Here is an 18,666-nt window from a genome sequence, read left to right as displayed (position 1 = left end):
TGCCCATTGCACAACCAAGTCACCCATTAAAACTAGAGACTTACAAAGAGTAAGACTAATCTAACCATTTAAAATCGCTTTTAAATAGTCCTATTGAACCGAGCCCTGTTCACATTACTTGTAAGTGCTGTGAGAATAATAACAAACATTTTTGCAAAAGCACTGCCATCAAAAACTATTTAATCAACCACTGGGTTGTAACCACCACCTCCCCCCACTTTCGAAGTGCGATTCATTGCAGGGCAGGAGGGGGATTTTTAATGAAATACTGAGAGCCCAGCTTTCAACGCGGCTTCTTTCTCACTCATTGTTTGTGTCAAAGTGATCGATGCGACTGCAGATCGATAGCCGGCCTCGCGCTTTAAAGAGGGGCCTTAGACGGCCGAAACCGGCGGGATGAGCGCGAGCCCCGCACCCGTCACGGCGTCTCCATGGCGACGCATATAGCGGTCTGCGTTTGGCTCGGCAGCGAGGGGCGGATGGCGAGCCCTCTCCTGTGGTTTCCAGCTACGCACGGCGGAACGAGATCCGATGAGTCTCATCCTCCGGCCGCAACCCTGCACTGCCGCAAAGCAAGCGCTGTCTGCAGACGCTTTAGGAGTATCTCACCATGAAGCCAATCAAGTAGGGCTGTACGATATATTGTATATTTAATCGCCATAGCGATATGAACATGCGCGATATGAACATGCGCGATAAATGCGCCATTAGACTGCTTGAACTGCAACGAATAGTATTTATGTTCTGCTAAATTGATTGGCTGTTCATGTGCAATTTTTTTCAGTGGGCTTAGGCTATCCATTGTGAGGGGTCTATGTTAGCGGTGTACTGAAAGCAGAAAGACATTAAAACTGCGCACATTGAATATCTGTTTATTTATCGCAAGTCGCATCGTCAACGCAATATTCAACAACGTTATCGCATATTGCATATTTTCCTCATATAGTGCACCAGGTTCAGACAGTCATCAAGCCAGAAACAATAGCTTGGTATACAGCAGTTTTCATACATATAATTGATCACACTAGGTAGAACCATGAATCAGAACCGGAGAAATCCATGCCCCGTAATTAACTATAAAAGCTGGGTGTTTGAGGAGTGTATGGACAGGTTGGCTTTTTGGACAGAAAAGCAGCAAACAACGGATAAGAACAAAGAGATGGTTAGCTCCCACACAAATAATGCTAATGCCTCGAAAACATACTTTGTTCATTCTATATTCACAATATTAGCCCTACATAATTGAAATTAATAAAACGTCCTGAAGACAACCTCTTTGTGAAGATCTCAAGCCACTGAACTTGCCTTTTATGGGGCTATTTTATGCTTGGTTTTGTAGGGCAGGCTCAAAAGGTCTGGTACAAGGCACATTTAGGAATAATGTCCCAAACATTGTTGTCAGTAATTTTTAAATTCATAAAACCATTTCTAAGCTCACCATTTTCATAAAGATATCAGGCAACTCATTACTGCAAAGGATTTGAAGCTAAAGTTCAAGCAAGAATCCCCTAGACTAAACAGCATTAGGAATTATGCCATATTAACTTCCATTGGGCATTCACATAACGCATTAATATTTCAGTATGTGCGCTTTCATGAAAATCTCATTTTAATTTATTTTGCATGTGAAGCCATCGTGCAAGTTCTTAACATTTCCAGCAGAAAGTATCTGGGCTAAGAAGTTGGTAATCCATATTCTGTATTCCAGGGCACAACAATGACAATAACAAGTACGATAAGAAAATTGAGGATGCAAACATCACGATAACGGCGGCAATGACAACAGTGACGGCACAAACAACAACAGACAACAACAATGACCTCAACAACGAACATTACCAGCAATAATTATCAAGATAACACTACTCACATTATGACAATAACAAAACAACCAATAAGAAATGGGAAAAAAAACATGCAAAGGAACAACACTACAAAAGAACAGGAATCCAAACATCGAACCAAACATGCTTATATTTTATTTTAAAAGCTTGCCGTTCTACAAAATGTAATCCAGTTTGAGGAGTTCTGTGCTCAGATCAAGTACTGGACCGAAAGCTGTTTCGTACGACATCTCCCAAGAGTCAAAGTTAATTCTGCTCTCAGTGGTTTAAGCCTGTTAAGCCAATGCTGATAAGTGATACACATTTCCTCTCTCAGGTGAAATGTTTGAGAGCCTCAAAGAGAAATAACTACAAAACCTAAAGGAAGGAAAAAAAAAAAAATAATAAAATGCGTTTGCTAATACAGCAGAACATGAACAGTACAAAGAAATATATTTGCAGCACGGACAATTCCCCTATGAAACATCTTTATTTCAGATAGTGGGGGGGAGGGTTGCAGAGAAGAAGAAAAAACAAAACACATGTATTCAGACTAAGGGCCTGCTTAACATAAAAACATCTATCTAATGTTGTGCGCAGAGGCTTAACGTTAGCCGTTTCGTTGTGTGCCCAGGAGGGTCCAGGTGTTGCGTGTGGGCTTCCTCCAGAAACGTCGACGAGGGGCAAGCATGCCCCCAAAGGACTGCCGTCGTCAGGGGCGATAAATCATTCACTGCTCCTGGTAGGCAAATAGGATTCAAATTGATCTGGAGCTAATGCAGGAAAGGGGTTGGCAGAGCGACCGCCGCCTGCATTTTGGAGGTTTAGCCGTGACATGTGAAATCGAAAGGCAGTAAATTATACACTGGGCTGGAAAAAGGACACTTCCTATATATAAAGTCCCTGTGGGTGAGCACTGCCCCGACCGGTCCGAGAGGCATTGAGCCCGCGTAGGGTGCAGTCCTGGGGGGGACCTTAATTTATGAATGACGCTCTCGCGACCCCTCTCCGTCCATCCCGCGCAGTAAATCCAACTCTGGAGTCGCAGCAGGGCTGTGGAGAGCGTCGCCCACTGCAGAGGAACCACCAGACACCAGAGCCTCTGCGCTCCCATCAGCTCGGGACCCAAACCCCATACCGGTGCCAGGGAAGGGGGTTGCACCTATAGCAGGGGCTCCCACTATCTAACCCCTCCACCAAAATAATCTATATGCTTTTTGGCTGATGAAAGGTTATATGGGAGACTGTGGAAACTGGCCCATTTCTTATGGTGCAGAGGGCTTGTTAGAGTTACAGTATAAGCAGTTGAGGGTTTTGTTTGGTTAGCGTGTAAGCTTATGGAAGGCGTTAAACATTTTTTTTTTTTTTTTTTTTTTTCATCACGGCTTGCCTCAACCCCTGGTCCAACGACCCACCGGTGGGCACCAATCCGCGCTAAGTAGCAGTGGAAATCAAATCAAATTAAATTTTATTTGATACAGCCCTCTTAACGCTCAGGAAGTGTCCCACTGCGCTCCACAAAGCGGATTTCACAGAAACCATTAAAGCCCTGCAGGATATAAACTTAAAGGAACGGCAATGATGGCTTAGCAACAGCACCAGAAATGGCCTAGAGCGACGGTAATCAAATCAACAAGACGTGGATCAATCCTTGGCTTGGAATGCAGACATTTCCTAATGGAACACCTCACTGATAAATATGGAAGATATGGATTGAGTGAGACATTATTCAAATAGCTTCCTCTTGAGGACACATAACAAATAATACCAAAAAAAATAATAAATAAAACTAAAACGCTAGAGGAGAAAGGCAGAAAATTACCCCGTAGTCCCCTAGGGCTGAGTTTTGCAAGCAAAGATATTCTTTAAGTGCAAAATCCACTTTGTCAACTTCATAAGAGAACGGAGCTAACTTCAGAATTAACTTAAGCTTCCATCTCCCATGCAGGAGTGCTCTGTTTACATACTGCATAGCTGGGCTGAGAAAAAACACTCGTTAGCTTGCTACATCATTAGCACGACTCCAGACACAGCAGTAGTCCTTTATAGCAAGTGATTGGGAAAGTTTCCTGACAACTGAAACGACTTCACGGAATGTAAAATATTTTTTATGTTGCGGTAACTTCTGTCAGTGTGCCCGAGACAGCTACATTTCAAGTGAACGAAAAAAGATCCTCTAAAACAGTTTATCTTTACGTGACCTTGCATTCATAGACGTAGTGTCAGCCAGCTAGCCTATTTTTATTAGATTGGCTAGTGGGAAGTAGTGAGATTAAACCGTTTGGTTCTCTGGTGGGTTTCCTGTTACGCACTTGAAAATCAAACATTCCAGTCAATGCTTGTTATAATAACCATTACAGTAAGCCCATCTGGAATAGTAGGCCATTCCATCATAAAATGGCTATAACAACATAAAAGTATCCTGCATATCTGTCAGCATAAGTCTGACAGACATTATATCTGCTTACCTAATTGTCCCAGTCTGTGCCCTTGGCCTATACATGTCGGCTCATGTCCGGATATCACTTTTATACTAACAGAGTTTAGCTGAACAAATATTTAAACACTCAAAAAGCCTCTTCTACGAGCTGATTAAATAAGAGGTGAAAGGTTGTACTGTTTGAGATATGACCTCACTTAGGGTGTGTCGAATAAAACAATACAAGCACAGTACGCAGTGCCGCCTGATAATTGTTCACACATTACACATCTTTTAAATGCTTTTGATATGCCGTTCTGTGCATTCCATTCTCTATTTAGAGCTAATTACATATTGCTAACTTACTTCCGCTGATGCATAATTTAAATATCTGAGCCATCTCTGGTTCAAACCGGTTCCAGGCTGCAATTGCCTCTCACATGGCTGGTACCAACTTACTTTACCATGATATGTATAATTAAACGCTATAGATACATATATGCATCGTATATGTACCCATTAAGATGCACTGCTAATGAACAGTGGTCTAAAAATGGCCCAGAATGGCTTTGTAGTAAAGTTTTTGTCAAAATACAAAAATCACCTGATCAAAATAAAACATTTTTGCATCATTACCAGCAACATTAGCCAAAATTATCATCACTATGCAAAGACACACACTGCAGATTGCCTCAATTCAGAGACTATGCAATCCTGTGAAGCCTGACCTTTCTGACACGTTGTACCACAACACTATATTGTATGGAGAGAAAAGATAAATGGTTATAACTGCACCTAAAAAACTAATTATTACATCCTGCAGATGTGACATTTAAATCCATGAAATAACATTAGATAATGCCAGTCCATTTTGAAAACACGTCAAACTGAATTGCAAGAAAGTAATCAGGGAAAATAACATCTTTAAAGGACTGAAATACCAGATCCGATTAAAAATTCACCACAATAGCCTTACTAAATACTGGTCTGTGAGTGGACTTCTTAGTTCAGGCAAATTTGCCAAGAGATTACAGGCTCAGTATAATCTATAACAAGGTCAGACAAGCCTGCAAGTCAAGAACAGAGCCAAAATAAGCATTTCGGTTTTATTTAAGGAACCAGTCAGAAATAGTCACCGATGTCAGAGCTACCTGAAGAAACAAAATGAAAGCTCTCGTTGCACACAGCTAACCGGAGCTTCGTATCAAATCAACAACAAGCCTTATGTGACAACAGGGACTGCTTTGTCTCTGGAACACGAGACGAGTGCGACTGAACTGCCATTGACACACAATGGGGGAGAGACGGTCTCTGATCTCACCAGGGCCTTGAGTCTGCATGCAAAGCACAAAAGCACAGAGTGCTGCGAGATACAGCACGAAAGCATTTCGGATGAGGAAATAAAACACACACACACACACACATACACATACACACAACACGCATGCACAACACGCATGCACACCACACACACACACATAACATGCATGCAAACCACATGCACGCGCGCACACACACCCCACACACACACACACACACACACACACACGACATGCATGCACTGCACACCACACAACACGCAGGCACACCACACACACACACACACACACACACACACACACACACACACACACACACACACACACACACACACACACACACACACACACACACACACACACCATGACACATAAGCGCTGCTGATGACAAATTGTGTGTGTGTGTGTGGGGGGGGGGGGGGTAGTTATTCATGACGATGGTAATCCGCCGTCTCGCTCGCAAATGGCTCGATAGGTGCTTCCGTAAATTGCACCTTTCTTCAGCGAGCCATTAATCTGGCTGTCATAACGGCAGGCAGGTGGAGCAGGGGTCGCGAGACGGGCCACGCGCGTCAGTCCGACTGTCAGGATCATTAAAAACACTACAGACCGACATGAGTCACTGCGCACACCCTGCTCCCGGGATAACAAATGCTTCAATCTCAAAAACATAAAAAAAAGACAACTTGCAAAACTGACATAGATGTGCCCTCTATAGAAAGACAATGTTAGTGTGTATTTTAGCAGACGTTTAAGCAGGACTATTTTCTTCATTTTTAATTTATTTCTATTTTTCTTATGAACTGCCAGGGGGGCGGTGCAAGAGCGACTCCTCCGCTCCGATTGGACCGCAGACGATTAAACCAGCGTCAGCGTTTCTGCCTTTTCGACCGCGGTGGGTCATGCTGTTGCTATGGAAACAGCCCTCTTTTTACAATATCTGCTTTCTTCTCTTCATTGCATTCTCTTCCTTTGCATTTCTTTTCTTATAGTTTAAATCACCGCGACCCCCCCCCCCATTCCGCCCCATACTCCCCCAGCAGGAATGGCACAAAAACAAACAAATCACATCAACGGCTTCGCAACACCAGGAAGACAAGGCAGAGCCAGCCAAGACTGCGAGATATCTTGGCCATAGAGATAAGGCACACTGAACATTTAACAGCCGTTAGGGAGCTAAGCTTAAGGGAGATTCTTCTCCAGCGATAAAGATGCTCCAAAACAATAGGTGGCAGTGCAGCAGCTCCTCCTAACTACCATCTGTCTCTACCCCCTCAGAGGAGCAATTATTCTGGGCGTAATATCCAACAAAACGGTCAATTATATCTCAAAAACATAACGGGCTAGCTAGCCTCCAGATTCTCAAAGCAACCCTTCTGTTGAAGGTCTGATCCCTCATATCTAGGAGGACCAGGCGGGGGAGGGAGAATGAATCGAACACTTAGTTTGAGATCTTTTCATGTGGGCTTTGTCGCATACCCCAGGGGACCGCGGCGTGGAAGGCGACCTGACTCAAACCCACGAGCGAGCCAAAGTCGGCAGACCGATGGCCACAGAGAACGGCACATTTCTGCTGCCGCTTTACCAACCAGCACTTCGCAGCAGAAGGTGAGAAATTACAGACGAATAGCACCTTTGCCCTGTAATGTCATATCAAAGTAACGCCTAGAAACCCACCCCCTACTGCACAGTGGAGACGGAACGTTCTAGAGCTGCAAAGCTAGAGCCAGGAAAGACAGACAGTCCTGTCCAAAAAACGATAACATTATCACAAATCTGCCATCTCTATATGTAACCGGTGTCCTAAATCTAATCCCGATCAAATCTATCGACAGCAGAAAGCCAGCACCTTATCAATGCAGGTGCTGCTGCGGACATAGTGGTCGTAGCCAGAAGTCGATGGGAGAGGAACGAGGACGTTTTTGGGCAGAGGCCTGCTTATATGGCTGTGGCACAGGCCCAGGAGACAGGGGAGAGGGGAGAGGGGCTAGGAACACGTCTAAAGATCCAGCAGAACCGGTCAGGAGGCTATGCCAGGTCCACACCGGCCCTGCCCCCACCGCTCAAAGGAGGGATCTAGGCCTGCTCTGCCGCATCCAGCGAGCCGCGGCAATCAGCCTCCCGAAGTCCCATACTCCCTGAGTCGCCGTACTGCCGAGGGGGAGGGGGAGAGAGGAAAGAAGAGAGACGCAAAGAAAGGGCGATACAGAAAGAGAGGCGGAAATAGAGGGTGAGAAGAGACAGAGGGAACAGGTAATGTAGAGGGAGAGAGGGAAAGAGGGGGACAGAGAGCTGAGCCTGAAACACCCCGTCTCGCAGCCCGAGACAACCGGCACCTCTCCTCTGCCGCTTCCAGGGCAAGATCACAGCCCATACCCAATTCCCTGATAACCGAGCACCAGGAGGCTCAGAGATACGAGGGCCAGGAGGGGGGGGGGGGGGGGGGGGGGTTAAGATACGTGCTCCCCACAGCCACCGTCCCTCGTAGTCCAACGCTGATCAAAAGGCGGGGGGGAAAAAAAAAAGGCCGGGGAATGAATTTAGACTTCACATTTCCCCAGCTGAGACGAGTAGCCCCCGGGCTGAAGTAAACGGAGGGAAATCACTGCGCAAGATCCTCTTTTTAATTAATCATTTGCCAGCAAACACTGGCAGCATCGCAGTAGCCCTTTTCAAACCGGCCGCGAACGCGCTATCTGCAGCGGGCAGAGAAGTAGGGCTGCAGTTCCGGAGCACAATGCAATCTGCATTCTCTCATCTCTTAGGGCTAGGCTGCGATGAGAATCTCTTGCCTCCGAGTCCTGTCAGCCTGTCATATTAAAATACCGGTAAGTGCCACAAGAGAGGATCAAATTGTGACAGCCCCCTTACTTTCCCGTTGGAAAATGATAGGCTTAGGGTCAGTGATGTTCAGTTCAGTGGATAATAGGTGGCTAATGTATGTAGCTATAATAGGACTCCTTAACCTCCACCAAATTTAATTTGACATTGGACTCGAAGCACATGCTTTCCTGTCGAGCGCCACTCCAGGAATAACTCTAAATTAACGAGGAATGGCAACCAACCCGGCAGTCAGTCGCAGTCAATGTCAAGCCAGTCGGCGAAATTGCGTGTATTCGTACAGGGGAGGCCCGTCCGGCCGTAGGGGTAGAATGACGTGTTTTGCCGCTTCGGCTGCGTGGCGTCGAGTGCGTGAAAGGTCAGGGTGCGGTTTCCTGAAAGGTGGAGCGACGGTCACTCGGAGCGATCGCAAAGAATGACGCATTTCGACCACAGAGCCTCGGTTTTGCATAAGGAGAAGCCGCAGCGCCGTTTCGCGGACTCTGATTAGCCCCGATCAAGGTTTAAATCACCAACGACCTTGTCCAAACGCGCCATTTATTCTTAGAACGGGGCTAATCACACACTGTGTATATTCAAGGGCCATTAAATCTAACTGCTGTGTCCCTTTTGTCCTTAGCTGCGAATAATGGATTTGAATAAAGTAATCCTTTTTTTGGTACCAATATTCACGTTTCATTTTTTCGCATTTCAATGACAGCTGAATACACAATGATATGCAAGAGCATAAAAATAGATAACTTTGACAATCCTTCCATAATTGTGAAACTATTCCTTTCCTCTCATCAGGAAATGAGTGTATCCTTGAATTTGCTGAATATGGTCAAAACGTGACCGAAATACTTCTGATTTCTCTGCATTTTTTGCACTTAACCACCCTCAGACTTAAATGCACACTGGATATCAAAGAATATGAAAACATCGAAATTAGGTTTTGCAAGTGCAGTGCTTTTATGAATGGTCAGAGTTCGTTCCACACAACCCGTGACAAACCAAAATGCGTATATACCAATGTATTGATGAGCAGTAGAAAAACGGGATCATAACTGGTTTGTCAGGTCACCCCGGGTCCTTAAGCAGCCAGAGACTGCTTTAGTAATCAAAAGCACTCCCACTAACACGCTGGAGCCCCCACCTGACGCCCTGTCCAGCACAAATGGTGCTCGTCTCTGTAAACGGCCGTGTGTTGGAGAGAGTGCAGACTTAGCAGCAGATTAAATGCAGCTCTCGTTTCCAGACGGGTCGTTCTGGCGGGTCCAAACTGAACAAATAGACGGAGCTACACAAGAAAGGGGCCAAAAGAGGGAGCCAGCTTGGGAAACCGAATCGCCCTCTCGTAGCCTCTGCCCACATCTGCCAACGGGGACCCGGGATATTAATACGGGCGAAACGCATGGAAACGGCTCGCCTCCGAATCCCTCTCATTGTTCTGTGATTGAGAGCTCCGGCGTTCCCTAGAGAACGTTTAATTAGCTCTCCTTTAGCGTCAGCGGAAAGGATGTTTGTACCGCGGATGAGGAGAGGGAAGGTGGCGGGGGGGGGGGGGGGGGGTAATCATCGAAACGTTAACGGCAGCCGTGGGCGAGGCGGTGGGCTCCGCCGGCGAACGCGCTCCAGACGGCATTAGAACTAATCCCCGTTTTTGTTTCAGCCGCACAAAGCTCAAGCGAAATCCAATTAAAAGACCACAGGAGCTGCTTACAGGACATATGGGGGGCATTTCCAAGAGAAAGGGGTTAAAACAGAAAGCGTCTTCATGGGTGTTGAGCGGTTACGGATGGAGGCGGGGGCGCGGGCGCGGTCGGTTTGGCCCGATGCTGCGGATGAACGTGGTTGCTCGTGGCGGCGGGCCGAAGCGGTTTCGGTAATAGCCCGGCCGCGGTCCACGCGCTGGCGTGAAACGTCACATTTTACGATTTAAACGGTGCTCCGCCCGGGACCGCGCGCTCTGGCGGCGTCCCCCATCTGTAACGCGCCGGATGGGTCCGAACAATTCCGCTCCGGCTTCTGTCAGACCCGAGGCCAAGTGGCGAAAGCTGAAATTGATGTCAATTGATTGCCCCCGACAAAATAAAAAGGCCCGCTAGGAAGGGACGCCTTATCTGCGAATCGGATTAAATCCCGGGCCCTAAAACGCAGGGGAGATAAAGAGCTGGGGATGGGGGGGGCTAAATGCACTGGGGTGGGGCTGTGTGTGGGGGGGTGATGGGGGGTGATGCGGATCCTGGGGTGTGATGCATTGGCACACGGCCAGAAGATTGTGCCCCGTCCTCCGGCAGAGCCTGGTGGTCCAGCTCCATCTGTCAATTTGGTTCGCACGGGCCTGACGGCGGTTCACCTTTCCACCCATCACCCCCCCCCTCCCCCCAAGGCCAGACCCACAAATCGCTGAGTAAGCGCCACACTAGTGAAAGGTACAAGCACTGAAGCACTAAAGCCATTCTCCTTCCCCGACCGCCACATACTTCACCATAAAACGGCATCAACAACGGGCGCGGTGGCAGCAGTAATCCTCAAAGAGAAACGCAACGAGCCAATAAGAAGAACCGACAAACACTGAATTTCGCAGAACTGCAGATACCTCATAAAAGTGGAAAAAGAAAGGTACGGAACATGTCACTTCTCAATTCGGTTTGATCCAGGCTGCACTTTCAAACTTTACTTTGTTGTGCTTCAGAAAAAGGCCTCTGACATTTTAGCATTTTCATTGCTGGATATAAAATACAAAATGGTGTATTGCGAGCCAGCAAATGGAGAATGGACTACACCCCATTCCAGCTAATGTAGAGCAGATAAGAAGACTGGGAAAGGTGAAGGTATGGAATTGCCATTTTGCATGGGTGGGCACACAGTCATTAGGCTTGAAACCTCCAGTTATTCAAGTGAAATACCCAGCTCACCTGCTCCAGACCTTGAGACAAACACATGTAGCCGGCTAGATCAATAGCCGTCAATCATGTGTGTGTTTATTTGTCTTACCGCAACCTTCAAACGTAATTAAGCCCAACTGACCATGACTTCAAAAGATTTGCACGCCGTCATAATTATCTGCCAACGAACCGATCCACATGCTGTGATCCAATCATTTTCTTCCGTTTGTTGCTATGACACTGGAGGCCTTTAATCAGGAACGGTGCATACATATGGTGCAATAAGCACACGCAGCCCAAGTGCCGAGCTTTCTGTCGGGTAAAGCGGTTTAATTAAATGAACAGATATTGTGTCAATGTACATCAAGGAAATTAGCTTAAGTTATTTTTTTTTACTGTAGTCCAATAACTCCAGGCTATTTCGGGAAACCCAACAGCTGGTAACAGCTGGCAAGAGAAGCAGTAGCCGTTATTGTAATGGAAAAGGAGCAAATATGAGAAAGACCAGACTGACAGTTTGAGAATAAAGAGACGCCATTAACATTCAGGTTTTCAAGTTGCCTCCTCCGTTCAGTAAAGAATTTCAACCATCATATTTACTAAACTCGCAACACTTGTGTCAACACCCAGTCTGTGTAATAAGCCACACTGAAAAGAGGGGCAAATAGTATAATATTTCTAAACACTGAGGATGATCATTCTTCCATATATTTCTAAAAGAAAATGTTGGTTACCCGCTGGGAGACTGAAATCCCTTGGCAGAATATAACCCACTTGAGGTTTGGCTGTCGGCTGTGACTAATTTGTAAGATATTATTTAATTTTTGGCGTCTGTATGTGTGTGGCGAAGGCCTGTCACACTTGTAGGCTGCCGCAGGGGCTGTTCCAGCTCCCTCGTCAATCGGAGCCGCAGATCTATGTGACCGGCCCGGCTTACCACAGAAAGCAAGAACGATCCAACCGAGAAAATATAGGAATGGTTTATGAGGGGAAACGGATATCACAATTCATATTAAAACGTGAGAGCACCAGATTTTTGACAACTGGACGTTGAAATTCTGAGCGGCAAGCTAATTTAGAAATTTGTAACATTTCGAAACGGTTAGCTGACCTGCGTGCGGTTTCACAAAGAGCAACTGATGAAAGCAGAGGCATTTCCTTTCCATGTTACCTTATCATAAGGCAGGTTAGCAGAGATAAGGCTGCTGTTCAAACACTGTTCGAAAAACAAAACAATTCCCTGCATCTTCCAACAGTGACGGTAAAAAAAATTCAATGCAGCAGTTCACAGTCACATGACCCATAAAAGTGTACTAGGGAGTGAATGTGAAATTTACAATACATAAATCTGCCCAAAAATGTTTACATGGCTGATAAAAATGTCCGTCTTAGCAATGGGAGAGAAAGGTTTATAAAATATAAAAAATGACATTTAACATTGACACTTAAAATCTTCCGAATGACCTTAGCCTACAACACTGCTCCAATGCTCAACTTTCAAATGCGCAAAAGCATAGCAACTTCAGCTTTGCTAAGAAATCTGCAAGGAGAGGCATGTTTTCACATACATTCCTGCAATGTGCCCTTCTCCTGAGCGGTACCACACACACAAGGTTTGCTCCGCCCGGACTGACTAACTATCTCATTCATCCCTTCAACATATTCCAAATGCTGCAGGCAAGGACAAACTCGCAACACAGGCAAAGAAAGCCTGGAAAAAAAAAAACAGAAGCCACCGACACACGTATATGCAGTCATCACTAAACAAGCAATAGATATTCCAACATGCTACTGCTCCCAAGACCAAAGGATGTGAATAATCAAACTCTCCTCTCCCCTCCAGCACTGTGTCAAATACCAGTTCTACCAAAGCAAATAATGACTCACTGCAGCAAGATCAGGGTCAGGCAGGAAAATGGAAAAACTTCCACTATCTGTGAAATAAATAACGGGCGTCTTGCGTTTATTCAGATATCGATGAATATCACTAAAAATGGCAGACTTTTAAGCAACATTCGTCAACATGCCTGCTCATTCGCAATGGGCCATGCGTGTTTTCATGCGTGCCATGTGAGCTGCCACAGCCTCCTGCTGGGGTCAAAGGTCATGAACTCTGACTTACCTGTGCGTTCAATGTAGTCCACACACTTTGCGATGAACACTGGAATAGGCTGCTCGTGCGTGACCAAGGTCTGCAGCTGCACCCCAAAATAGTTGCTCTCCCAATTCCTGCGGGTCGGCGGGTACAATGGCTTGGAGGCCTTGGATTTTGGCTGTGATGAAAAACAGGCAATGGTGGGGGGGTATCACTGTCAGTCACCAGTTTAAATTCCCAATTAACACTAGAACGGACAAGAAATTATTTAAACAATACTTACCACATGGCAACTGCTAAAGTTAGCTTTTTGTCTAGAATTTGAAAAACAAACTTGAATGAAAAATGAATTTAATATTTGGCTTCATTTATGTCCATCGTCCACAGAATTAACTGCATTACGTAGTCAGTATTGAGAGGGGGAAAAAGACATGGCACTCAACACTATACAAAATGAATATGAATTCAATGAATAAACAGTTGGTATTAGCTCTCCAGTAACTAACTAGCTAATTTAATCTTGGAGTGGCAAGGCCAGGCCGTGTCGTTCTGCCCAGTCAATCACCCCTGACCTTTCAGCTCCCAGAGACAGATGTGTCTGGTACAGAGAAAACAACAAATCTAATTGTGTAAAATATCTTGTGCATGAGTTGCATCATACAGCCAACATGGCTCCCATGACTTCTGCCTCAGGCTCTGTTCGATCCAACTGCCAAGCAAGTATATTCTGCCATAGTGGTCAGTCAAGAACTCCAGACTGGCCTCTGGATAACATTAGCTCAGCTGGAAAGAGATGTGCCTTTACCTCTAGGATCCATAACCCATCATAATTTCTTTGAGGCCTAATACTTATCCAAAAGGTCCATTAGACATGGTACAATCCCACCCTCAGTGGCTAGATTAGTGCACTTCTCCAGATGCGCTTTGAGGAAAGTGTCGGAAAAGGTAAACTAACAGCAGACAAGAGGGACAACGAAACGGCTTCCATCTTGATGGATTAAAATGACCGTTTCTATTAGTCAACATTGTTTCCAGAATCACCCATTCGGTCTCGCAGCAAGATGGGTATCATTTTGTGGTTTGAGGCCACCAGCATGCAGTACAGACAAACTTTGTATTTGCAATCAAACTTTGTATTTGCAATCAGCCATATGGTTTGACAAACAGATCTATTCCTGGGTTGCAGTTCACCCATGTGCAAGCCACCCAGATTAGACAAAGTCCCCATTCAAGATGGCCACATATATAAATAAACATGTTATTTAATACCACTTTAATTACTTGAATTTCACTTCACTGTTTTTCTGAATAAAATCACTTACTCAAGGCTTTATGGGTCACAAACCTATTAAAGTCTTATTAACATAACACAATTAACAAGTCATCACCCAACACAAGAATGGATGGAATTGGTTTCACTGGCATGCTTACATGGTTACCATCAAATTGTATTCTACAACTGTCAAATGAGTAATCAAATTTTTTTTTATAACAATTAAGAATAACAATTAATTTCTACAGACGGTCAACTCAACCTTTCTAAAGACCAAGCTTGGGTGAATGAGTATAAAATAAATGTCCACGGACATACATTTTTCAAGGCTGATGACAATAGCTTGAATGAGTGGGCAGGCCAATTGGCTGATATCTGCAGGTTTTGTTTGTTTTCCCACAGTGTAAAACAGCTGAAATGATCAGACATGAGAAATGATCGCACACCAAATATTGTACTTAGATGGCTTCAGATTTCACAAAATGTCATCGTCAGGTTTAATGAGGTCTTCTATTAGACAAATCGGTCCTGAAAAAAATGGCATCCGACTTCCCTAGCTGACAGTAGCCATTACAGATTTAGTGTCATCAGCATAATGCTTGCAGCACCCATATAGGTAGAAAAATGAGCCAGAGGGGGAAAAAAAGGATAAATTAATGAATATCAATATAAATACGGTTTTTTATTTTTTAATGACCCAGAAAAAATGTGGACAGCAGTCCAAATTCATCATTCTAACAGGGGTCGATGTGCAAACTTGAACAACCAACAACAGATTATCAGAATGCAAACAAGCCACTAATAACTAACTGCAGCAAAATGAACTCAGTAGTTTTCATACCGAAACAGATTCATGGGACAAATGATGTCCATCGCTCTCGATCTGGAAAAATGAAAATAAGAAAACCTCTATAATGTTAAATGGATAGTTCACTTTTAAGGCGTTTTGTCTAACACAAAGGATATTTTGGATAGTTACAGAACTGTCTGACAACCTGCTAGTGCCATGAGGTTTTGGGACATTTTGGGACCCATTGTGTTTGGGTTTTGGGCAAAGGCAAGAACAAACTCCACAGCAACTCCAGAAGCTGTACATATGAACAGACTCATTTATGCTACACATTTATAAACTTAAGGATCTGTTTCTACTTGTGCGCGCGCCAGTATTTCCTTTCTTGTAGCAGCTGTCACAGGTTTCCTGCAGCATAGAAAATGTTTCCAAAAGAAAATACGTTTAAACTCAATGATTAGAATAACAACTGGGTAATGGACACAGTTAGAGACATACAGAAGTGGTATACTGGACATTTGCAGTTTGTATAAATAAAATTGCATTGGATTACCTTGATTAACAGATTACATTATGTCAGCTAGCAATCAGTCAAAACAAGCTAGCATAATATTACATTAGCGAAGCAAGGTAGCCAAATAAATGGATTTAGAAGTACAGTGAACAAACGCTAAAGGTATTCTGCTGTACCCAGAGTAGTCATATACATATGAGAAATGGGCTCTTCCAAATCATCTAAATTATGCGTTTGTTTTTGTATTGCACAGAAATATATTTTATGCACTGTGTTTCATTAGCTATGGACACTTACTTGAAACTATAGGCCGACACAAGGAAAAGGCAGGAGAAATATACCCCCTAAATTTTTGTTTTACTGCCACATTCTAATAGAATTTTCATTAATCAAATGTAGCAGAACATGGAATGAAAGTCAGTCAGGCTGTTCCAGCAGGCACCGCTGGGGTTTACAAAGATAAGAGCTGACATGTAAGCAACATAAGCAAACCTGGTCTCCGTACCGGCATCAATAATGGCTTCATTTGAGCCGGTATTGAAGAGAAATCTGATGGCACAGCCTCCGTGCTCAGACGAGCCTGTCTCTCCGCTGCAGCTTGTATATATCTGCCGCTGTGTGTGTGCGCCTGTTTGAACAGTAGCCTGACAGACAGGCCCTCTCCCTTGCTGAAACCTGTGGTCTCTAGACTCTGTCATCTCTTGGAACCACAGGGGAGTAATAGCCCGGTACTGGCTTTGTGGAATGGCTCTTTCAAACAACTACGTTGCACCAAGTTTATTCAGTGGTAGCAGCTAACCTAGCCCATTGTGGGAAAAATCAACAGGTCTGCCTCATTCTCACAGTAAAAGAGGGACCAGTGGAAGAGAAATCTAAACATAATTTTCAGCACATAGAATACTGACACCGGACTTGCAGCACACAGATCACGGAACTTGGCAAGTGCACTGAAATCTTACTCAAATAGACCATACAAGCCACAGAATAAATACCACAGATGGCAGGAAAGGGATGTGCCCCCATGACAATATTCAACTGAAATCTGACCGTATCCTTATTTAAGCCTACAAGTTCAAACCAGAGGTGTGTGGATGGAAAGAATTCACAAAATCACATTCGCATTCCAAGATCTGCAATTTGCGTCAACATATCCAAAGGATCAGCACTTTGAAAGCGTACATTGAAAGATCTGCCATAGCAATTTTACATAAATCGAGCTACAAGAATCGAACGTTCTGGCATAATGCCTTACAAGCACCCAGTGCGGATCCCCGCGGATGTTGCCGGAGAAGTAAAATACCAAAATGACGGTAATGGCGCTGAGCAATATTTGAATAATGGTCTGATGGCAAGGCAGCGGCAGCTGCGGACTCCTGGCGCCATTACCTAGCTGAAACCCCAGCTGAGGGCGAGAGCGGGGCTGTGAGACAAGGACGGCGAGTATTCACAGCTCTGTGGGCTGCCAGGGGAAGCAATGCGGAAGCGCAAGGTTAGATCACCCTCACGCTGCCGCAGGCATCCCGACTTTATTGCAGTGGGAGGCAGCTGAAAGAACAGCTGGGGAGGGTGCAAGAGCACACTCAACTTCTCTGTTCTCCTCCAGGAAAGGGATTGTTTTCCGCCCCGTTACCAAGAATACGAAATTCCGCAGAAGACTAAACATGACAGCGTGGGGAGGTGTGGAGCTGGAAGGCCCCCCCCCCCAAAGCAATTCCAAAGATGGCCTAACTTCGGTACTCGCACATGCCTTGATGGTTTATTTTGTTTGTTTGTTTAGTTTTTTTTCTTGGGTGGTTTTCCTGCCGATACATTTCCACAAATATTATTCCATGCAATACATGTGGTAAAAACCCCTCATTCAAACAATGTTTTGAACATTGTTCAAGTCCGTGAAAGCAATAAAATAAACACACGACAACACTCGGTGTAGACCAACACTTTTGATTTCTGTTCCCAGCAAAAGAGTACCAACCAGAAAGAGGATGGGAGGGAATGAGACAGAAGAAAGCAAAAATCTTACCCCGTGAAACACTGATCAGTGCCTTGGTGCACTTCCTCCTTACCCTGAGAACACTGCCTCTAAATGCCTTGAGCATCTGGCCAGCTGCTGCCAGAAGCACCACGCTCCAGGATACCCAGCCATTCCACAAATTTATAAATCTCCCCCAGTCCTCCGTTACTGATGACAGCAAATCCATTACCGGCAGAATGCTGTGGGTGCATTAACCCAGCACAAGGCATAAATTGTACCCCCTGGTTAAAATTGCTGTGGGATTAGCACTAGGGCTCTGAAGGTTTCTCAAGGGAAAATAATTGAGGACACATAGTGGCGCTTTTTGAAATATGGGTGAGCCTTCCAGTCCAGGTGATTGTCATTACCAGTGTTCAAAGCGTCTGCACTCTGCCAGGTGGAAAAAAACAGAAACCCAGAGGGCTGCTGTGTCCATTTCTGCTAATGCACTGCCAGAAGCAGGAATGTACCAGGAGTGCAACGGTGGCCCAGACAGTCATCCAGCTATTTATCAAATGTAAACCGTAATGCTACAATATTCACTGATTTAGTGCAGGGTCTAGAGGTTTGCAATGACTACACCAACCCATCCAATTGCTTACTAATCTAAAGTGCTTAGATAAGCAATGTCCTTCCTGCAATAATGAATGAATCCTAAAAAATGTTAAGTGAAATGTTTGCATTTACTGAATGCCTCAAAAGATAGGAAAT

The 18,666-nt window shown here is 44.9% G+C and overlaps 1 protein-coding gene across 1 annotated transcript in view; it reads right to left on the bottom strand.

Annotated features, from left to right (window-relative positions):
• The window catches only part of arhgap5 (Rho GTPase activating protein 5), a 65,630-nt gene that overhangs the window by 27,818 nt on the left and 19,146 nt on the right, over positions 1-18,666 (bottom strand). The window contains exon 3 of the mRNA XM_061217711.1: positions 13,395-13,545. Within this exon, the coding sequence (XP_061073695.1) occupies positions 13,395-13,545 (151 nt within the window). The remainder of the gene's footprint in view (positions 1-13,394; positions 13,546-18,666) is intronic.

Source organism: Conger conger, chromosome 1 (genome assembly GCF_963514075.1).
Source record: "Conger conger chromosome 1, fConCon1.1, whole genome shotgun sequence".
In the NCBI taxonomy this organism is placed as follows: Eukaryota; Metazoa; Chordata; class Actinopteri; order Anguilliformes; family Congridae; genus Conger; species Conger conger.
The sequence above is the reverse complement of the archived record's forward strand: the minus strand, read 5'-3'. Positions and strand labels throughout refer to the sequence as shown.